The sequence below is a fragment of the Chinchilla lanigera genome, unplaced genomic scaffold (genome assembly GCF_000276665.1).
Source record: "Chinchilla lanigera isolate Chin_1 unplaced genomic scaffold, ChiLan1.0 scaffold00068, whole genome shotgun sequence".
NCBI classification, from domain to species: domain Eukaryota; kingdom Metazoa; phylum Chordata; class Mammalia; order Rodentia; family Chinchillidae; genus Chinchilla; species Chinchilla lanigera.
In genome coordinates this window covers 7,593,013-7,616,534 of record NW_004955469.1, presented here as the reverse complement: position 1 = coordinate 7,616,534, position 23,522 = coordinate 7,593,013, and the positions used below count along the sequence as shown (strand labels likewise).

Below are 23,522 nucleotides of genomic sequence, written 5' to 3'. Positions count from 1 at the left end.
GAAATCTAATTGAGGTACAGTGTGCAAAAGGAGATGAGAAGTCATTTTTTATAAGTGGGATCCTCTGACATTTTAAACAGGTTCAGTTAGCAAAAGAGGAAATAAGTATTGAGTGGGGGCTTTGAAGTGCCTGTCACATCCCGTGTTGACCCTTATTTCTATTCAGATTTATTTTTGTTTGAGACAGGGTCTCCTTATGTAGTTCAGGCTGGCCTTGAACTTACTAAGTAGCCCAGTCTAGCCTCAGACTCACAGAGATCCTCTTGCCTCAGCCCCCTGAGTGCTGGGATTACAGATCTGCAGCACCACACCTAGCCTCCAATCAGATTCAATGGATAATTATTTGCTGCATTATAAGAACAGCAGCCAGCTATTTAAAGATTGACTCATACTCTTTCCTCAATTGAAGAACATCACTTACTCCATCAGTGGTAACATTGCAGAACTTTCTACAGTCCTTAACTGTGGCCCAGGCCTTTCTGTCTACAGGGTAGTTCCGCTTGGAAATGTGCTGATAGTCCAAGTACAGTTAGGTTCAAAACTAATAGAGTGTTGGTCTTTGATTTGCTTACTTCAGTCAGGGTCATCAGCATTTTCCCAAGCTAGAAATTTAGAATGATCCTAACTTTTAATATTCCTGTATCCTTGGTCCAGTTTGCCATCTGTTGCTATTCCTAGCGTTGAAGTGTCTTAGATTTGACCTCACCCCCAGTATGGTCACTACTGTGACCTAGACTCTGACCCACCTCTTATGTGCTTTACTGATAAGGTTTTCTCCAGTTCTATTCTTCCTCTTTTTAGTCATCATCAGTAACAGTCAACATTATCCCCTACACTAGGCCTGGAAAATCAAGTGCAGAGCCTTGCACATTCTAGATAAGTGATTCACCACTGAGCTTTGTCACCAGCTCAAATCCTCTTGAAATCTAGCTTTCTAAACATTTCATCCTTACTCAGAAGTTTATAAACCAAATCCAAATTGCTTTCGTCTGTCATTTTTATAACAAGAATTTTTTTAATCAATTTTTTTTTCATTGTCAGAATATTCTCCTCAGTTCCCCGTTTCCTTTTTACAACTAGTAACAGATGCACGCTACAGATTCCTGTCCAAGGGACCCTCTCTTCTCTAGCTGTGACTCTTGGTCCTCCTCTAGCCTGTTTGTACTTCATCATTCCAAATCCTAGTTTTCAGGGCCTACACTGCTTTTTTTTAAAACATTCTTGATAATTCCTCTTTCTCACTGTTGGCATATATACTTCTGTCTTCTTTATTTATTAGTATTGTACACAAATGGTTCCGTTTCTTTAAATCTGTTTTTGGAAGAGTTCGTCAGTTTGCCTTTCTGCTTATTCATGTGTCTTTCATCTAGAGCTGTGTTGTTTTTGTGTAGAATAAACATAACTACATCTTTTTTATCACATATATCTGATTCATTCTTATTATTTGTGGTTCTTGTTTCATATTGATAATGTCTGTTGTTTGTTATGCTTATTTTCAAGTTCTTAGTCTGTTTTAGTAATATGCTTTTAAAATTGGTATTATGTTGCCTTGTTTGCTGATTTTTGTGTATTTATATGCCTATATATTTTCATGCCTATTCTAAATTATATCTTAAAGGCATATGGAGTCATGAAATTTACTTTGGGTCAGACAGGTGTGGGTTTAAGCCTTGATTTGGCTACTTACTAACTTTTTGACCTTAAGTAAATTAACCTTTCTATGCTATAATATCATCTATAATTTTTTTTTGGTGGTATTGGGGATTGAACCCAGGGGCACTCTACCACTGAGCTACATCCCCAGCCTCCCCCTGCCTTCATTTAAAATGTTTTTATATTTTAAGACAGTCTTGTTAGGTTGCCCAGGCGGGACTTGAACTTTCAATCCTTTTGCTTCAGCCTCCTAAAGTGCTGAGATTACAGGTGTACACCATGGTGCACTACTCTATCAATTTTAAATGTTTGTGTGCTTATGTGCACATTCACACATACACCTTTTTATGAGAGTTCAACAAGGCAATATTTGATAATGTATAGTAGCACTTAGGTTCAGTGCACAAACTCAGAAACTCCCCCTGATAGTGTCTTAAAGTTGAAGTTTATTTTTTTCTTACATATAAGAAGTCTAGAAGTAAATAGTCCAAGCTACTTTGGAAACCTCATGTTCTTCTGGAACCCAAATTTTCTTTTTTGCCACGCTAGTGCATGATTTCTCTGTCAAGGTGGAGATTGCCACATACTGTAAAGTGGGTACTGGAGCTTCTGCAGCCATGGCTGTATTCCATATAGTGCAGGAAAGAAGAGGATAAGGGAAAAGGGCCTGCCTTCTGGGCCATTTGCTTTCTTTAGCTTTTCTGGAAGTATCTCATAACTCCTCTTGCTTATAGTCTCATTGGCCAACACTTAGTCACATGACCATACTTTGCTAAGAGGAGGCTGGGAAATTTATTCTATTAGTTGGGTATATTACTGCACAAAGTAAAATTAGTGTTTTTTCTTAGTAGAAGGGGAGGATAATAAATATTGATTAACTACTGGCAGGTAGAGTTTGGTGCCTGCACATGGTAGGGCCTAACAAAAACATCTTTCTGTCTGTCTTCTTCCTGTTGAATTACAGTCAGTATAGCTCATAATTCTTCTTTGGTTCATCTGGATCTTGTTTTTCTAGCTGTGGTAAAGTTTTTTTGGGAGAAGGTATCATACTTCTTATTTGTGCTTTAATACACCTGGCATATAGTGCCTGATAGTTGGACTACACAACAAGAATGTAGTTGGTATTTTTTAATTAATTGATTTTATTTTCCACTAAATCATACTTATTTCAACCTCTCATTGAATTCCTGCTCCCCCAACCCCTGTTGGTATTTAATATTTTTCCTTTCAGCTGCAAGCTAGGAGCAGTTGTGAGGATATACTGAAGATTTTCATTCTTTTGATTTCCTGTTTTCTTATGCTTTTAAAAATGCCTTGTGGAATGATAATGTAACATTTTATAATTTTTAGATTAGTGTATTTAAAATATTTTTGTCTTCACTTAGTGCTTCAGAATAAATTCCCCAAATTGAACCTAGAGAGCAATACATACAGGTATATTCAGTATATTTATTACACAGATACAGATTTTTTATAAGCCTGTTCATTATAAATATATATAATATGAAGTTTTAAAAATACCATGTTTGAAAAAACCTCAGGAAATGATTTTCTATGCATATTTAATTCATTAGCTTTGTTTTATAAGGAAGCTCAATAGTTTGAAGAAATGCTTAGGTCACATTTGTCAAGTTGTCCTGTCTCCCTGTCCCCCCCATAACTGTGGAAGAAAACGGGAATAAGTACAACATAAATTTGGCATTAAGATAAAGAAATAGTAATATAACTGGAAATTCCTTTCCCATCTGCTTGGCAAGACTTTATATCAAAATAGTTTTCTATAGTGTCAGGGTATCTTGGGGTAAAAGAGTTTATATGTGTTCTTTTTAATTCTACTTCGGAATTCACTAAATACAATACCTTAAACATTCTTTATGCTTCTGTCAGATTTACCCCTTTACAGATATACAATTACATTAGTACATAAGTATGCAAATAGAAAGTAATTTCATAACTTATCACCAGTATGCTAAATATTCATATACTCAGACGTGCATATGTCTTACATAAACACAGATATAAAGGGATAAAGATACACTGCTACATACTATTCTTGGAATGCAAGACATACATGAATAAAGTTAAAGTTCCATCATTCAGTTATGTATACTCAAAAAGAGTAGGTAAGTGGACATATGTGAAAAGGTTATTTGACTTGATATTTAGGCATAATGTTAAATGCATGGGACCTAGAGACCTTGTCAGCAAAGTAACCACAGAGTCTCAATGAGAATAGTGTTAATATTAGTTAAAAAAATCATAATAACTTCATGGTACTTTTTTACTGGTTACAAATAACATAGAACCATTTATAAAAAATTGATATTTTCTTATCATTTGACTTTATTCGGTTTTGTTCTCATAGATGTTTTCTCGCAGATGTCAGATTCCAATGGCTTAATGATATTTAGCAAGTTTGACCAGTTCCTGAAGGAAGTTCTGAAGCTCCCAACAGCTGTCTTTGAAGGGCCATCTTTTGGTTACACAGAGCATTCAGTCCGCACCTGTTTTCCACAGCAGGTAAGGACAGTTTGATAGACTCCAGCACTAGAAGAGTCTCATTTATCTCCCTACCTTCTGACAGATTTCACCAGATCACTTCCAATCTAGGATGCAAAGTTTTGAGCAGGAGAGAAAAAACAGCTTTGAGGAGGGTGCGGATGGGTAGAGAAAAAGTGAGGGAGAATAAAAATTCACCTGAGAACTCTTGTTAGGGGAACGGGGCTGCTTTTTCTAATAAAAAAAAGATATTATTGCTTATTGCTACTGGGCATATATTACTTTACCAAGTAAGTCTTGAAACTGTGAGATACAGGAATTTTGACATAAAACTTTAGCAATATTGGATCAGTCTTTCCTAAGCACCAGAGACACAGAATGCTGTACAGCTCTCAACTGCTGGCATAAAATCCCTCAGGTTGTGCTGCCACTTTTGTGGCAGAAGACGGGTTTGATTTCCTTTTGTGGTCTTCATGTGTACTGAAATCTTAATAGACTCTAAATATACCGTGTATTTGCTAAGGTAGAGATTAGGTCAGAGAAGCTTAAGCTATACTTAGAAAGTTCTGCAAAGTGGGAAATTAAGAAAAAAAAAAAAATCTGTGTTAAAATTAATGGAAATAGGATTTTGGCATAGTCTGAAAGAATCTTCCCAGAAAATATTTATTAGTCACCAAAGAAAATAGTAACTTTACAGTTGGGGAAACCTATTTGACTGTACATTAGCACCAGTAAAGAGATAAACTGATACCTGGATGCACTGAGAAATACAGTATCCTTTCTCTGGTCCTGCTGCCAAATGAACACAGCCTGAATCTAATCTTGGGGGCCATCAGACAAACCCAGATGAAGGGATTTGTATACTATAACTGGATTGTACACTTAAAAAATGTCACTATGAAACACACAGATGGTGACTGAGGAAATGTTCACATTAAAGGAGTACAAAGTGATGTGAAAACTGAATGCAGTGTATCATCCACAGTTTTGTTATTAAGGACACAATTGAGACAAATGGAAAAATTTGAACAAAATTTATAGCTAAATAAGAGTATATAGTATTCTGTCAGTGAATGTTAATGTCTTGATTTTGATATTTATGTTTAGTTATGACAGAGAATGTCTTGGTTTTTAAGAAATTTAGTCTTTAAGGGTAAATGTACTTTCTCCTGTAGTGTTATTTTTTTTTATTTTTATTTTTTTCCTGTACCGGGAATCGAACTCACGACCTTGCACTTGCCAGGCAGGCACTGTGCTGCTGAGCTAAATCCCCAGCCTCTCTCCTGTAGCATTAACCCAAGAATCTGGATTATCAGAAAATGGAAATTGTTTGGTAATCTTTTCCAGTGTTTCTCTAAGTCTGAATTTCTGTAAAAATAAAACATTAAAACATTCAAAGAACAAATCTAAAAACCTGTGATACTTTGGTTCAAAACCATGTGAGTAACATGCACATCCACCTTTTTACATTAAGATTAAGAATTCATATTTATCTGAGCTCAGACTTTAATAGTTTACAGTTTGTTTAGATCACTTAGCTTTTGCACTGAAGGTGGCACCCATAAGAAAAGAAACTTTTTTTAAACAGAGGAACTTCTGAGATGTTCTTTTCAAAATTGTACACACTTTAGCTGATTGGTTTTATGCAAATTTGCATCAGTCCACTATTTTTTCTCATACTTCTTAGCATAAATGATAGTATCAACTTTCAGCATATTAAAAATATCTCTGTCCTTCATTTTATTCTAATAAAGCCTAGCTTGCAGTTTCCCCAAGTATGTGTTTTCAAAAATAAGGCTTCCAGACTTACCCTGTGTATTCAAAAATAAGGCTTCCAGACTTACCCTGGTACAGGGATGTTACAGTTCCCTTCAGTGATGTGAGTGAGGATCAGCTTGACAAATGAACCTCAGCTGGCTGTTCTGCTCATTTTGCTGCTGCTCCTCGTATAGTGGTATCAGTAACCCAGACAGTTGCCACACAGCACCTTGGGGTGACCTGATAGATGATATATACATGGCTCTTCACACAAGACACTTCCTGGAGGCCAGGCTGGATGTTGTCAATCTTGGGATGCTGCTTTTGAGTCAGAAAGTGTCCAGACAGAGAAAGGAGTCCATGGGAAGTATCAGTGAAGAATAGCATCTGACAAGTGGGTGACAGGTTGTTTTTTTTTTTTTTTTTTGTGGTACCAGGGATTGAACTCAAGACCTTGCGCTTACAAAGCAAGCGCTTATGCCAATGAGCTATATCCCCAGCCCTGTGGGTGACAGTTTTGAAGGTACTAAACCTAAAGTTATCTTTGATTTAATGGGAATCTGAGAAATGTGGTAAGAATTTAGTGCTGGAATAACAATTTAAAATACTGAAGACATTTTAAAAATTATAACAGTTAATTCTAAGACCCCCATGTAGGAATTTTTTTATTTTTGGTAGCATTGGGAATGAAGCCAGGACCTTAAACATGCTGTCCAAGGATTCTACCGCTGGTCTACACAGCTTCAGGGTCCTCTAGAATTCTTCAGGTTCCTTTATGGCATACATGATTGCCAGGATTTTCAACTCACAACCCAGTTGTTGTTGCTTTTTGCCTACTTTAGATTTCTGTTAAAAGAAAAAAATCAGTCTGCATTTTGAAATATGTCAGATTTAGAAAAGTTTGAGAAGTTCTTCTAAGTCTAGAGAAACTTGAGTTTTCTTCAGTTCTTAAAGACGATTAAAGAAGGAAGCCTCAGAAGAAATAGAAACTACTGATGCAATGACCAAAAGAGCAAGGAGGGAGGGAGAAGGAGGAGAGAGACTGTTTGGACAGCATTCCTAAACGTAATGGGCTTTGGGTTTCTCTTGGAAAACGCCTCTGCCCCCTTGCACTGTTGGTTCCTTACAGCATGTTTCTTTAATGCGTCTTCTGGCTCATCTACCATTAGACAGCACCGCACCAAAGCAAAATGGAAATCACACTGTTGGTTCTTAGGCAGTTTTCCTCATCATATTAATGTTCTGGGTGAACAAAGACTCTTGGATGATCACAATTAAATAGAAAGTATGAATATCTTAAGAAACAACCAGAAGTCCTGGGGTACCTTCCTTTAGTGAAAGAAGTGACTGGTCCATTTTCTACAGCATCTCTACTGTGATGATGAGTCTATAGCTGTGGGTAAAAAAATCTGTGAAGACATCTGCCTCCATGCTAAAATAGTTGATTAATGGAATTAGCTATCTCCTGGGTGGGATTATTAGTTTTGATAAAACTGCTTTGTGTTGAAAGTTGCGTTGCCCTTATCACAAAGAGGGAAACAAGTGTCAGTATTTAAGGCTGCAGGATATCATCTGGCAGTGGCTCTTAGAAGTGTCTGTGGAGATTTAATTATGCTGTTAACAGTAGGTTACTGTTTTTGTTTGGTCTGTTAACAGAGCTGCGTAAGTTTTTAGTGGTTGTTCCAAACCTGTTTTCCTCATGTAACTTGTTTTTAAATTCATAGTTTTGCAATATGTATAGCTCTCAATTAATATATGTGCTGCAGTACCTCAGAAATGCTTTTTAAAAAATGATATGAAGAGAATTACTGTACTTTGGTTTATTCCTGTATTGCTTTAATTCTTTTTCATAATTTACCCAAAATAAGTCTGTGGATGTATATGATTTAGTGTTATGGGTACATCTTACGTGACTGCAGTGTTTTTCCTGCATTATTTCCTACCAGAGCATAAGTAGATAAAACCATTAGAGGCACATGTGTGGCTTTACAGGTGATACTGGCTCCTGGATACTCCTGATTCTGATATTATCATAAGATAAATGAGGACCATTCTAGCCAGAATAAAGTCCTGTCTGTCCCTACCCATAAATACACCCTTCTTTCTAACCCAAAGTGTAGTGACCCATCTGTTCTTGCTGCTCAGGTCTATCCTTCTGTAGTAATTCCCCCAGTAAATTGTACTATATGCAATCCTGGATCTGTCTGCCTCTTTTCCTTTGGTCTCACACCAGCACCTTGGGGTTGGTACGCATGCACTAGAACTGAGTTGTTCTAGAACATTAGTAGTTTTAAAAAATAAGAAAAATTAAAAATATTTAACTCAACAGAACTATCTATTAAAATATGTACAATTCAGCAGCTGACACCAAATGTGGGTGAAGATTTAGAGTAGCTACAATTCTCACACAAATCACTTTGGAAGAAACCCTGGTGGTTTCTTACAAATCTAAAGAAAACTTACCTGTGACTTACCTGTTTTAGTCCCTTCCTTCTTCCCTCACCTCGCTTTCTCTTTCTTATTCCTTCTTTGTACTGGGGATCGAATTGAATAAATCTGGTATTTACTTCAAAATGATGGCAGTTGGAGCTAGGAGTAATGATGAGCCCTTGTAATCCCAGCACTTTGGGAGGCTGGGCAGGAGGATCACAAGTTCAAACTCACTCTGAGCAACTTAGACCCTGTTTCAAAATAAAAAAAATTTTAAAAATGCTATAGTGTAGCTCAGTGCTAAGGCATTGGATTCAATCTTCAGTATCTTCCTACTCCTCAGAAAAGTAGTTGGAGAGAGCTTAAAAGCACAAATGAAATAAAATCAGTCATGTTGAGAATTTTTGCAGTTAGAGGATGTTATACTACTATCTCTACTTTGGTATATTTTAAATTTTTTAATAACTGAAAAATTCTGGTTGTAAATTGTGATATGGCTGTCTGAACATACATACATGTTAATAAAACACTCGAAGCCTAGCATAATATTTTGGTGAGTATACTGAGTATATTATTTGTCAGAGTTTATAAAGTAAGAAACTCACTTTAGAGGTTTAAAGATTAGTAAAAATAAGCAGTAAATATATTTAAATTTCTCTTATTTTTCTCCAAACTTCAGAGTTTTGGGTAAGGGTTATGTTTTTCCTTGGAAGATGATTTCCTGAACGTTTTATTACTTGTTTTCTAAGTATTTGTATTTAATTTAGTTTGAATAGTCTAGCCTACTCTGCAGGGGATTTTAGATCCATTGTGTCTGGGTGAAAGGGAGGTCTGAGCAAGCAGAGTGGAACAAGAAGAAGGAGAGTGGTTAACAAAGTGGTGGGTCCTTACAGTCAGTGTTTGCAGGAGGCAGCACTTTCCGGGAAACTGTGTTGTACTCTCCTTGAGTCACAGAGGAGACCCTAAGAGGTAGGACAGGACTGTATTGTTGGTGATTGATTTTTAGAACAGCAGGAATATTTCATGCCTGGAGATGCCCTCTAATTACACTGTGATGACCGACTTGTCCTCTCTTGCTGTCTGCCAGGATGACTTTTCTTTCTACTTTGAGACATTTTATGAATGTTATGACCATGCTTTCTTGGACATTTAATAAAGTGTGAGGAGCGTTGCCTGGCACATTGTATGTATGTCATTTCATAGGTGTTCTAATTAAGGAGATTTTAGAGTTACCATTACCAGCCCATTATCCAGGTAGTCTTAGTGTGGATTAGTACCATATCTCATTGATTCGAAGATACATCTTCACATCTAACTCTGTTGTTGAGATGTCTCTTGTATACAGTGGCATCTTGCAGTTATACTGAGTAGGCAGTAGTTGTGATGAGTTGTCATTTCTTGCATCTGCTTGAACTTGGTCATAGCTGTTCATATTGTCAGTTCAACTGAGTTGGGTCCACTTTTGGTGCTTCACGTGTTGTCATTTCCAGTGTTCTAGCAGTCTGCTATGGTTTGGCATTCAAGAAAAGTTAATGTAAACATAGGAAGATGTGAATACAGAGCACAGGGGAGTAAGTTGGATATTAGTGGAGGAATTCCATGTTTTCTTATAAAGCAACAACCAGGTGTTTACACAAACTTTTTAGAAAGGGGGATATCAACAAGTAGGTGAAGCTGCATCTTTTTTAAATTACTGAAATAAGAACAAAAATAATTTCTTGTCACCCCAGGCAGTGTATCTGAGGGTAGATAAAACTGCCAAATCCCTCTGAATAGATGAAAGAAATTTCAGTTCATAAAGAGGCTGTTGTGACCAATTCACATTCACAAAGGATTATACTTAATTAAACCATTGAGTTAGCTTAATTGGCTGAGTGTTTTTCTTAGTGGTAGAAAAAATTAATAGTGATCTTATGAGTACATCTTTGATTGGATGAAATACCGTGAATAGAATGGCTTTTATTATGACCTCATCTATAGTAATGAGACCTGTTTCACTGGCATTAATTTGAACAAAATTGTAAAGACCTAGAAGTGAGTTTTGTTCTACTTAGGTCTATTGAAGAGAATACCCTACTAAATGAATTCTTAGAAATGACAGGTGGCCCCGTGATTTTCTTTTTCAAAAAAGATTTTTGTCAGCAGTGCTTGCTGTCTGCATGCTGTAGGAAAGGCTCCCTTTCTTAGTGCTCAAGAGCTAAGAGCAGATCCTGATGTATTTGGTCCTGTGCCCCAGCCTGAGGGCTGCCAAGCTTGAAGTGTTGGGGCTTATTGGCTCAGTTCCTTGTCTGGTGTTTGCTGATGGCACTGCCTAGCAAGAGCTCCCCTCTGGGCCTCTGATGTCTCCTGTGACCCTAGTGACTTTGTGGTTTGCTGGTTTCAGGGAGAGCAGAAAAAACTGAGGACCTCGGGTTCCTGGTTTCTTAGTGACTCAGTGGGAGCCTAAAAAAGATGACTCTGCTGGTTGGATAATGCTTTTTGTCTTATTCTTTTTAATCATAAGTTTGAGTTTAAAATCCCTGTTTTAAAGTATAGCTCTACTGTTGTCTCTCTTTTTTCTTAAAAAAAAAAAAAAAAGAGTTACAAATTCCTTACTGCCTGCTGGGTGAGGTTCCCAGGGTGACATCATGGCTCTCGTCCTGTAGCCTTTATTCTGGGTTGCCCACTACCACATCCTTCGCTGACCTATTCTTAGCCCCAGCAGGCTGCAGTTTACCGAGTGCCTCAGAGCTCGGGGTTGTACTGCTCGCATTCCCTCCTCCAGGATGGTGAAGAAGCATGTTTCTCCTTGGCATATGTTGCCAGTATTCATGTTCTTAAGGTTTTGAAGTGTGGCCAATCTGATAGGTGAGAAATGTTATCTCAGTGGAGTTTTGATTTGCATTTCTCTTGTTCTGAGTAACCTGCATTTAGAATTGAGTGAAAGTAGTCATCCTTCTTGTCTTTGTTTTTGGTGCTCAGTGAAATACAGCAACTCCTGAGCGCTCTCCCTTCCAACAGGGGCCTCGTATTTCACATCCCAGCTAAAATATCCCTCCTCTCTGATGCTGTGACACCTTCAGTATAAGGTTAATCGGTTCCCACCTGCACTGCTGTGGTATGCTGCAGGTAGTTCAGGGATACCCTGCGGGGAAGGACCTTGGTTCTCTACCTTTACATCTTCAGTGACCACAGAGTGTCAGGCGAATGAGTGATGATTACTAAGAATTTGCTGGATAAATTGAAAAAATTATTTAAAAATCATGTATGACATAAGAAAATTAATATTTTTTACTTGAACTCTGGAAGTTTAAAGTTCATGGTTGTACTTGTGACTTCATTGTTTTTATCTGTATTATTCCATAATTTTCTCAAAAGAAAGTCTTTGCACAATGAGATAAATACAGTATATTAAAATTTCAAGAGTTTCTACAATATTTATTTTGGGTATAGTAAAAATATTTCTTACAAAAAGCACAGCAGCATCATATTGTTGTATCGTTAGAAATTAATCATTTTCAAAGTCCAAAATAAATCTGTGATATGGGCAGACTGGTGTCCAATAATTGAAAGCCTACCCTATAGCACTGGTTCTAGTTAACGTATATTTGTACCTGCCAGATAAAATATTTCTGTAATCTTAAACTTTCTAAAATGCCATTTTCTGTTGTCATTCTTGTTTTAGCTGGGCACGGTGTCACATGCTTACAGTCCTAGCACTTCAAGAGTCTGAGCCTTCTTGGGTTCACAAGATCGGACGCAGGCCTGGTAGTTTGGCAACTTAGTGAGACCCTTGTCTCAAAATAAAATTTTTTTTAAAGGGCTGGAATGTAGCGTAGTGTAAAAACCTGGGTGCAATCCTCGGTACTAAAACAAAGCTATTTTTCAGGTAAACTGTCATACACTGCTTAAGTGTTAGGGCAGAAGATTTACATGTTGCATGTTAGGAAGCAGTTTATATTAGAAATGGTGAAGTTGGAGATTGCAGTAATGGTAATCTATTGCTAAATTATTCTGCTTGGGTTTTTAATGCTATTTTAGTGATGCTGTATTTCTCTTAAGGGATGTTCCCACCCTCTTTTTTAAAAAGGAAGGAGGGAGGTGAGAATGGTGTGTCCAATAATAATTGTTAGTATCAAGGATTAGAATAACAAGGGAAAACAAACAGATACACTTATTTCTAAGAAAAAATGCGGAACCACATAAGATGATGGAAACAGCCTCAATGTTTTATAGAGGAAAGCACAGATCATAGTGTTTTTGCTTGGTGGATCAATCAGCTGTTAAAATGATTAGAAGTGAAGACCTTGTATAAAACAAAATGTTTAATAAAATAGTGATTAAAAATTTATATCTACTGTATGTTCATAATTATATGGAGGAAAATAGGCAAAAATGAGAATTGAAGTAAGAATGTACATTATTTGAATTTTTACCCTCATTTTTGTTACAAATATTGCTGTGCATTAAAAATATAGAAAAATGCAAAGACTGTGGTCAACTAAAGAGGGAAATCAAAGTAAAACAGAGGACAAAAGAAAGACAGCCTGACTTTCACATAGTTATTTACTGAGTCACAGAATTTTAGAAATGGAAGTCTTTCCCAATACATTTAAAAATTTTAGGTTTTAGGGCTTCAAAATTAAAAATTATTGAAAACTATAAAAAGCTTTTGTTTATGTGGCTTATACCTGTCAATATTTTCATATGACAAATTAAAGTTGAGAAATTTCATATAACCAATTAAAATTGTTATTAAAAATAGCAATGATAAACGTGCTTATATAAACAACACATTTATGAAAAATAACTAAATATTTTATGAAAGATAACAGTGATAAACCTATTGCATGTTAACATAAATAATGTGTTTATGGAAAAATAACTGTCTATTCTAAAATAACAATTTTTAATGGAAAGAATGCTAGTGCTTTGTAGTTTTTTTTTCCAAAGATTTGGCTTAGTAGAACACAACTGGATTGTCATATCTGCTTATGGATTCAACCTTTTGTGATACGTTGTTTTGGTTAAAGTATGGGGAAAATATCTGGTTTCACACAGTTCCCTAGTTGTAAGAGGGAAAAGTGTTCTCATAGCCTTTTCAGGTAATTGTGGCTGGATCCTCTTGCCTCTGGAAAGCTCTACTATATACTTAATGAGAGAACCAGATTGAAAGTGTCAGGCATATCGTATCTTAGTATTATAAAAGCAGTTTTGGCTCATAGACTGTCTGAAAATTGTTAAGACTCCCCCAAGAGGTCTGACCACACTTTGGGAACCACTGTTTAAGTCTTTCAGGAGAGAAAATTGAAACCCAGAAATGTTCAGTATTTTCCTCAAATCACAGGGTTGATAGAAGACAGAGGACTGGGACACAGCTTCTCCACTTTCATTCCTCATGCTTTTGGAGAACTTTAGAACTTGCTTTAACCTTTGGAAATTGATCCTGAATGTATATATGAGGATCATATCCCCAAAATATATTTTTTATTTTAAAGTTTTAAAAAAATTATTTCATTGGTGAATTAAAACATTTTAGAGAAAGTAGCTGTTGTAGTTTGGGGTTTTGCAAGGGGAACAATATAATACAGGACACATTTTATAAGATTATTTATAATAGTCACCCAAAGAATCACATGCAAAGAGAGAGGGTAGGAAATCAGTCCACACACTAAAGACCAAAGAATCCACCTCAGGGCCTGGATCCCATAGTAATGTCCTGCATGAGTCCAGTTGAAGACATAGAGCCCATTAGAATGCCTCCCACAAGTCCAGCTGGAGGCCTAGAACCCATGACGATGTTTTATGCAGGCCTGTTTCATGGATCTGCACTGGGAATGCCCAAAGGTCAGTGATGGAAGCTAGAAAGTCTGTGCCAGCGGGATGAAGGATCTCTACTAGCAGGCTGAGGGATCTGAACTGGAGCCAGGAAGCGATGCTCAAATTAAGAACAGAGCTCCCCTGAAAAATGCCACAGCCATCCTGATCAACGGTGAGGTCCCGAGCTCGTCCGAGGATGAGGACAGTTGAGATCCTGTCAGGAAAGCCAGCACGACAAGCTTCTCCAGGAGATTGAGCAATGCACCATCTTCCCCTCTGGAGTGAGGAAGCAGTGCTCAAAGTGAGGACCAGAGTTCCCCCAAAATGAACCATAGCCATTCCCAATGACAACAGTGAGGTCCCAAACTTGCCTCTGATGAGAACAGCTGAGTTCACCAGGAAAGCCAGCATGACAAGGTCCTCCAGCACAATAGCCCGAGAACCAGCAGTTCCCTAACAGCTTCACAACAGCTTCTAACAGCATCTAGCAGCTTCTAAACTTTTTCCTCTTCAGTTCTGCCATTTATGCTGCTGGCAGCAATCCCCAGGTGGGCATTCCACACCAAGCACCATGCTGGTTCAGTTCATGTGGGTGTTACAAGTGGACCACCAGTTGTCAGTCCACCACAGTAGCATTCAGATTGTAAGCAGATTTGTAAAAATGTAATTTTAAATTAATATATAAAGGTATAGAAATATACTAGATTTATAATAGAGGCTGGGATAGGTTTTAATTTTTGCTGACCTAGCTAATTTTTGCTGACCTAGCATCTTTTTTTCTAGCAATTGTGACACTTTTGGTTTCATTTTGGTTTGTTGGTTATTTGTGTGTCCACAGTATGAGGCATTTTCCATGTCTCCCTCCATTCAAATGTTAGGTTGTATTCTGGTTTTTAGTATTGTTTACTCATTCTTCCTAGACTCCACTAGAGTCTCAGAAACAGCAGAAATGTGGATGTCTCTTCCGCTAGCACAGAAATATGGAAAGAACTGGGACTGATGACTCCGGGCTGCTTCCTCTGTTATTTTTTTTCCTCCTCTTTCTTGCATAGATCTCAGTCTCTTTCTTCTTTCCCCTGGCAGCACTGGCCCCGCATCTGGCTTCTCTCAGTTTGCTGCACCTTTTCCAGGTTTTTAATATAATGCTTCTCTACTTTTCTTTAGAGTAGAGTGTGAAGCAGGACCCATGTGTCCAGGTTATAAATTACAGAACTCCCTGTCAAGTTGCATGGCACTATCTCAGCTCCTTTTTTCTTTCCCTTTGTGGCTAGAGAGGTGTTTTGTGGGTTGGCAGCAATAAAAAGAAAATTTATTAATTTGAAATATTAGTGAAAATTTGTTCTCACTACATCGTGTAACTTTGTGTAGGGCATAATCATGTTAGTGTTTCACATAAAATGGAAATTTTCTGTTTAAAAAGAACAGAAAAATGCAGTGTACCCTAAGCTTCTATTTTCTCTTCTGTAGATGAGTTGTTAAATAATGTTTGAGTATTTTTATTTTAAAGAGTAATGTCTAAGAGTATTTGGCCTTTGCTTTATTATTTATTCAACAACTAATTAAGTGCCCACTGTATGCCAGGCACTATTGGGAATGCTAGAAGTATTGTAGGCAACCAGATTTCAGAGTTCTAGTCCTGGCTGTGTGTGTGATTTGGATAGAGCCATTACCAGTCATTGAAATGCTTTGCTTTTTGTTTTCTCATCTGTCAGATGAAGACACCAGTAGTCAACTTTCTTACTTTATACAGTAGTCTTAGAATGCAAATAAAATACCATATATGGAAATGCATTTTATGTAGTAGTCATATGTAATATAGTATATAGTAGTGATGGTAATAATGTACAATATTATTTTGCTGGAAAATTTCTCATGCAGTGTGTTCATACTTAGTTGAGAGAATACTAAATTAATGTAATCTTGAAGTTCAGAGATACTTAAAAGATAATATTTGTTTTTCTTCTGTTTACAGAAAAAGATAATGCTGAATATGTTCTTAGACACAATGATGGCCGATCCTCCCCCACAGTGCCTTGTCTGGCTACCTCTCATGCACAGGCTTGCCCATGTTGAGAATGGTGAGCAGAACTCTCAGTGTTCAGTTCCTTATGCTATAGGGAATACTGGGACTGCTTATTTGAAATGTCCTTAACTGTTAGCATTGAAAATTATAACTGACAGTCCATCATTTGAGTTAGTGATTTTAGCTTTCAAAGAAGAATGTTTATTTCTAAAAAGGAATAGGCATGTTATGTAGCTGAAATTTCAAGAAAGAATACCAGATCATAACACTTCGTGGTTGAGACTAGGGTTTTTTCTCTCTGAGATCACAGGGGATTATTATTTACTTGAGTCTACCTGGCTTAGCCATGATTTATCTTTTTTCCTGTTTAATTTGTCAGAATCATAGCTCTAATAAATTGGATATGTGCAGTATTATCCACTAAAGCTATAATTACTTTTGAATAGCTTAAAGAAAAATAACTAAGATACAGTGTGGTACTTAGTCTCCTATATCTTCTTTTTTTTTCAAACAGCTTTACCTTGAATGTACTCTTGTATCCTTCTCAGCAGTAATTTAACTTAAATCTTTGTTTTGTGTTGAGTTTAAATGGTACTCATTTCTTACAAACTTTTAACATTTTCTGCTGTTGCCATCAATTTATCTCCTTATTTAGCTTGATTTAATTAAAGGGAAGGCTGTAGCTTTTCTGTGTAACCTTCCTTCTCTCTAGGCTGGTCTCTGTCTCTTTCATCCCATGAAAAAGAACAAAAGCCAGCTGAGAAGCCTACAAAGGAAAGTCCTCACTCCCTCCCCTTCTCCAGTACTTCTCCCCCGATCCCTTCTATCCATACTTTTTTTTTTTTTTTTTTTTTTAACAGACTTCTGCCCAACTATAGCTTTCATTCACAAGTGTCTCAGATTTAGGAGTGTTTATTTTATTTTAACTTACTTTATTTGACAGAGTCTCACTATGTAGGGCAGGCTAGTCTTGAACTCCCTTATGTAGCCCAGACTCGCCTCAAACTCATGATGATCCTCGGGCCTCAACCTCCCAAGTGCTGGGATTATAGGCGTGTGCCACTACACCTTCGTTTAGGATTATTTTCTTAAAAGACAACAATCTTTTGACTGGACTAAAACCACTAAAATTTTTAGCAAGATTTTTGAATAGAGATTTAAATTGCTAACTTATACCAGTATTATAGATTCTTTGAAGGCAGTGCTTTTATATAGCCTTAAGTGTTTCCGTAGGTTCACATCTAGTTAGTTTTCATAAAATAACTTCATATCTGCTGTGAGTAGAAAGAACCTCATTTGTCAAGATATATGTCATCCATATGAATATTTTATTGTATCTTTGTGTGTCTTGTATTGATTACAGCCTTTTATGGTTAGTGATTATTTTTCCTTGGAGTCAGATGTTATGAAATCATTGAATTATATCTAGAAATAAAACATTTTATTCATCACATGAACATTTGTTTTTATGTCTTAATTTTTACAGTGGAATACATTCTAAAATTATAGTATTTTTAGGTTTTTTGGCTTTGGCCCTTTTCAACCACTCTGTTGAAATTCCTTTCAGAATGACAAATATTTACTTTCTTAAGCTGAATTTGTACTTTTAAAATTATTGGTTTTTAAATCCAAGTGTATAGTATATAAGAAGATAGCTTTTGTGTGATACACTTTAACAAAACAATACTTTTACCAGGATCTGAATAGTTTTTATCTTACTAGTAGTTGATCTTTCTTATTCTTGGGTCTTCCTTTCCCACCTAGTTACCCATTTTACTATTACAAGCAAGGACTCCTGGCTGGCTTAGAATAAAATCACATAGACATACATGTGCAACCAAAGTTATCAGAATACATCTGATTTTTTTTTTTTTCAAAGACGTATTGATTGCTTCAAAGTGGTTACTCAGGAAAACAGATATACACGTAAGACTGATCAAACAATTAATCATTAACTGATCCTTTCAGTAAAGTGATAGAAGTCAGTAGTACAACTATGTTAGCTATCTTGTAATACATATGTACATAATTTTCCCCTTCTTTCTTTTCTCTTTTGCCTCATCACAGTTGCTCTTACTTTTGAGCAGTTTCCTTTCATTTCACAATGTCTGTCATACCTCCTAATTTTTATTCACTCTTTCAGGTTCTTACACTAGTGATACAATACGTTATTTTCATATGTGGGTCTGATTTATTTCACTTATGAGTATGGTTTCTAGTTGTGACTATTTACCTATAAAAGCCTTGAATTTATCTTTCCTTATAGCTGAGTAATATTCTATGATATAAAAATACCACAACTTTTTTTTTCCATTCCTCAGTGGATGGACTTTTGGGTTGCTTCTACAATTTAGCTGTTATAAATTGTCAAGCACACAATCTTATTAGCTCTTTTACAGTCTTTCAGAAATACCTGGCTGACAAAAAAGAGACAACTTAGATTCTTTGGTTCTAATTTTGTTTCCACCTTGGCTTTTATATTAGATTTGGTTTTCTTCTGTACTTTCTTCTCCAGAGAACATAATTCTTTTTTTCTTTCCTTGCCTTTTGTCTCTGTGGGTCACCAGTCTTCCACCCTGTGGAGTGCTCCTATTGTCGCTGTGAGAGCATGATGGGCTTCCGGTACCGATGCCAGCAGTGCCACAACTACCAGCTCTGCCAGAACTGCTTTTGGCGTGGCCATGCCAGTGGTCCTCACAGCAACCAGCACCAGATGAAGGAGCATTCCTCTTGGGTAACTGCTTTGTCTTTCAGTTTGTATCTCTGACAATTTGTGTGTCTCATTTGTAATAGTACCTGTGCCAGGATCCTGAAGCATACCCTGCCTGAGAAGGATGTGGTCTAATGAAATCTTTCCACACTGAGTTTTAAAAACAGAATTTTGGAGATGGAGAGATTATTGCGTTTGAAATACTCTTTTTTTTTCAGTAAGATGGAAATTTTATGATGCTGCCTTCCCAAAGTAAAATGTAGATTTCTTCTGATTTTAAAACTATACAAGGTATGCCCTTCCCTTATGCTTACTGTTTTGAGCTTCCATAAGGTTTAAAGTTCTCTTTTCCAGTAGCTTTTCTTCATGTTGGTAGGGTTTGAATGTTACAGAGAAATCAGCATGAAATAAAGGATTTAAATTTTTGTAGCTTTTATGTTGGGGAAAACATTGTATTTTCCAGCTGTTGGCCATACTGTTGTACTTATAATCATAAATAGTTTTTAAAATAACAATATTTGCATAGACCTTGATATCTTCCCTTTTTGTGGTGTTTATAAAGTTTATGGGATGCTTATCAGTTTTTCTTTCTCTTATTTCTAGAGTTTTAAAAATGCCATACTCTTTCCAAAATGTTGTTCTAGACCTTGTTTTAAAGCCTTTTAGTTTTAATGGTAGAACGTACTGTATAGAGTCAGAATTATAATTCAGAGTCTAGGTTCTTAAGACTGGTCATCTTACTGGACTTCATGTATTAAATAGCATTAATAACTAGGGACCCCCCCACCCCCTTGGTCTTTTAAACGAAAAGCTCTGATGTAGTTCTGGGGTAGAAGACGTACCTGCCATGCACGGGACCCTGTGTTTGATTTCCAGCATGGCAAAATAAACCAACCCCAAGATTGGCTACGTGTTTGTCTGTTTTGTTGTTTTTCCTTCAGAGAACAAGTTCTTTGATTCATTTATTCTTTGTATTGTTTTTGATCTCAATTTCATTAATTTTCTTCCTCTCTTTATAATTTCCTTCCTTGTACTCACTTTAGATTTAAATTCTTCTTCTTTCTTTCTTTTTTTTCTTTTAGGACCTTGAGGTGTATCATTAGGTTATTTATTTGGGCTCACTGTTTTTGTGATATAGGCACTCACTGCTATGAACTTATGTCTTAGGACACTTTTCATTGTGTCCCCTAGGTTTCATTATGTTGTACTGGCATTATCATTTTATTCTAGGAATTAATTTCTTCTTTGACTTCTTCTGTGATCCATTGATTATTCAAGAGAGTATGAGGGGCTGGGGATTTAGCTCAGCGGCAAAAGCGCCTGCCTGGCAAGTGCAAGGTTGTGAGTTCGGTTCCCGGTACCGGAGAAAAAACCAAAAAAAAAAACAAACCAAAAAAAAAACAAAATCAAGAGAGTATTGTTTAACATATTCATGACATCATTCTTGGTTGTTTTTTTTTGTTGTTGTTTTGTTTTTTTTCTGGTACCGGGAATCAAACTCATGACCTTGTGCTTGCCAGGCAGGCACTCTGCCGCCGAGCTAAATCCCCAGCCCCATGATATCACTCTCACATCTTGTTGCTGGGCAGCTCTGATTTGAATTCCATTGTCTGGTATTAAATACTGGTGGTTCAAGCTACTTCATGGGACACTCATGCATGTACCAACCAACAGTGGTTCAACCTGACAGGAATGTGTCAATTTCCATATGTTTGCATAATTTCTGTGGTTTCATTTGTCATTGATTTCTAATTTCTTTGCACTGTGATCTGGTAATATGCATGGGATAATTTCATTTTTACATTTATTAAATATGCTTTATGGGCTAGCATATGGTCTGTTTTTGGAGCAATCCCATGTTTACTAAAGTAAAATAAGTATATTCTGGGTGGAATGCTATGAATATCTATTAAATCCATTTGTTCAGAAGTTTGGTTCAACTCTGATATTTCTTTGTTGCTTTTTTGTCTAGTTATCTCTTTGTGACAGTGGAGTATTGAGGTCCCCCATTATAATTGTGTTGCTATCTGATTTTGTTACGTCCAGTAGTGTTTGTTTTTGAAGTTGAGTCTGCCAGTGTTTGGTGCATGTATGTTTATAATTGTTATCTCTTTCTGTTGAATTTTTCCCTTAACCATTTTGTAGTGACATTTTTGGCTCTTCTGATCAGTTTCAGCTTAAAACCTACTTGTGTGAAATTAGTATAACTGCTCCTTTTTTTCTGTGTTTGTGTTGCATGGAATATTGTTTTCCATCCTTTGATTTTTAGTCTGTGAGTTTCTTTTGGGTGAAGTGTGTTTCTTATATAATACATACCACTAGGTTTTGTTTCTTGATCCATCCTGCCAGTCTTTGTCTTTTAATTGGGGAATTTAGACCATTCACATTGAGAGCTATTACTGAAAGGTATTAACTTACTTCTGTCATGATGTTCCAGTTGCTGACCTCTTCCTCCTCCTGCTTAACTTCTCACCCTGTCTGGTCTGTTGATTCTCTTAGGTGTTTTGGCATTGTTAGCTTCATTGTCTCACTCAGGGTTACTCCGGAGAATTTTTTGTAGTGCTAGTTTGGTGGTCATGAATTTCTTGAGGTCCTCTTTGTCATGGAAATACAGTACATTATTTCTTCACTACTTTTGAGGGAAAGTTTTGTAGGATATATCAGTGTGGGTTGGAAGTTGTTATATTTTAGGGCTTGAAACACTTCAAGCTCTCCTGGCCTTTAAGGTTCATGTTGAGAAGTCTGTTGTAATTCTAATGGGGTTACCTTTATAAGTGATTTGTTGCTTTTCTTTTATAGCTTTTAAGATTCTCTCCCTGTGTTGAACTTGTAATATTTTGACTGTGATGTGAAGCAGAGAGGTTCTGTTTTGATGGTGGCTGTTTGGTTTTCTTATGCCTCACTTATCTCTATGTTTAGTTCTTTCCCAATATTTGGAAAGTTTTTGCTCTTATTTCAGTAAACAGGTTTTTTATGCCTTTTGTGCTGTCTTCTGATTTTCACTTATTCCACTTAATCTTTTTTGTGTCATCTAACAGCTACTGAATGCATTTTTCATAGTCTTTTATTGTTGTAAGGTATTTCTGAGTAATTGGTGTGTGAAAGCATCCCTGTCTTCTGATATTCTGTCCAACATTGGTCACTTCTGCTCATAGTTTAAATATAGTTTTTAATCTGGATTTCTTTTTTTTCCCTTCTTCTGTATTTCTTTTGAAACCTTTTCTTGGACTCTTGTTCTTTGCTAAACTGGTCATTGATGTTTTGTATCAGCTCTTTTTATTAGAGTCTTCTCTAAATTCCCTGATTGTTTTGTTTATTACCTCTGTTATCTGATTAGAGGGCCAGGGATATAGCTCAGTGGCACAAGTGCCTGCCTGGCAAGTGCAAGGTCCTGAGTTTGATTTCTGGTACCAAAAATAAAAAACAACAACAATAAAAAACCAGTATACCCTACAAACAAATATAGCATTTACTCACATTATATGTTGAGTCTATAATTTGGGCCAGGGATATAGCTCAGTGGCGCAACATCTGCTTGGAAAGCTCAAGGTCCCGAGTTCAATTTCTAGTACTGAAAAAAAGGAAAAAAAAGAAAATATCTGTTTAGTTACATTTTCTGTGAGCCCTTGACTGATCTGTTTTTAATCTCCTCTGCTATCCTTTCTAATAATTCAGCTTTGTGGCTTTTGCTTTCTTCCTCTTCAGTGCTCTGTGGATCAGCTTTGGGGGATATGGTAGTTTTAGGAGGCTTTTTATTGACTTACTTTCTCATGCTTTTGTTTTATTTATTTTGTTTTGCTTTGCTTTGTTTTGTTTTGAGCTTAGGTATCAGTCAGTTCTAGTGGAAAGACTTTGTTGCTAGTATGGAGATCTGCTTACTTAGCTTTTCACTGATGCACTCAAGGTGTAGCTAGCTGTAGTCCTTTGCCTCTGTCTGGAGATCTGATAATCTCAGTTAATTTGTGGGGGGAATGTAATGTATTTTCCCAGCATCCAGTTCTGGACCTCAGTATTTACCAATATCACAAAGGTAATCCAGGTATTGGCATACACAGAGAGCCGTAATAGCAGTAGGTATGTGATTCTGGCAATAACAAGTAAGTCAGGAACAGTAATATTGTGCAAGTCAAACTGGATATTGATACACCTTAAAAACCATTAATGTACATCTTTAATCTTAGAAATGTATGATTATAGTATAAACTCTAAGACAAAGGAAGTATTAACATTCAGTAAATATCTACTAAATATGATAACTATACTTCCACTGATAGAAAAGAATTCAACAGTAATAACATAGTTAGCTATCTTTAATAAAGATTAATAAAGCTTAATAGTTATACTATTAAGGATACAGGAGTTTAGGAAGAGAAAAAGGCAAAAAAGAAAATTTTGAAAAATTAAACAATGGGGGATGAGAAGAGAAAAGTGAGACAGGATCCTGTTGTGGAGTAAAAGAATATTTAAAGAATTATAAAAAGATAGCCAAAAACCGAGAAATAAAAGATACAAGAAAAACAGGACATAATATGGAGAATAAAATTAGAAAAATGTAAAAAGAAAAAAAAGCACGAAGAAGAAGGAAAAAAGACAAAACAAATGAGTCCAAAACCAGAAAAAAACAATTTTTTTCTATATTTTTGAATGAGT

At 36.4% G+C, this 23,522-nt stretch overlaps 1 protein-coding gene across 20 annotated transcripts in view; it reads left to right on the top strand.

The window, feature by feature from the left end:
- Dtnb (dystrobrevin, beta) overlaps window positions 1-23,522 on the top strand; it is a 368,991-nt gene that overhangs the window by 155,233 nt on the left and 190,236 nt on the right. For all 20 annotated transcript variants that reach the window (XM_013522584.1, XM_013522593.1, XM_013522592.1 and 17 more), the window contains 3 exons: window positions 4,019-4,173; window positions 16,112-16,217; window positions 18,730-18,896. In XM_013522584.1, coding sequence (XP_013378038.1) covers window positions 4,019-4,173; window positions 16,112-16,217; window positions 18,730-18,896 — 428 coding nt within the window. The remainder of the gene's footprint in view (window positions 1-4,018; window positions 4,174-16,111; window positions 16,218-18,729; window positions 18,897-23,522) is intronic.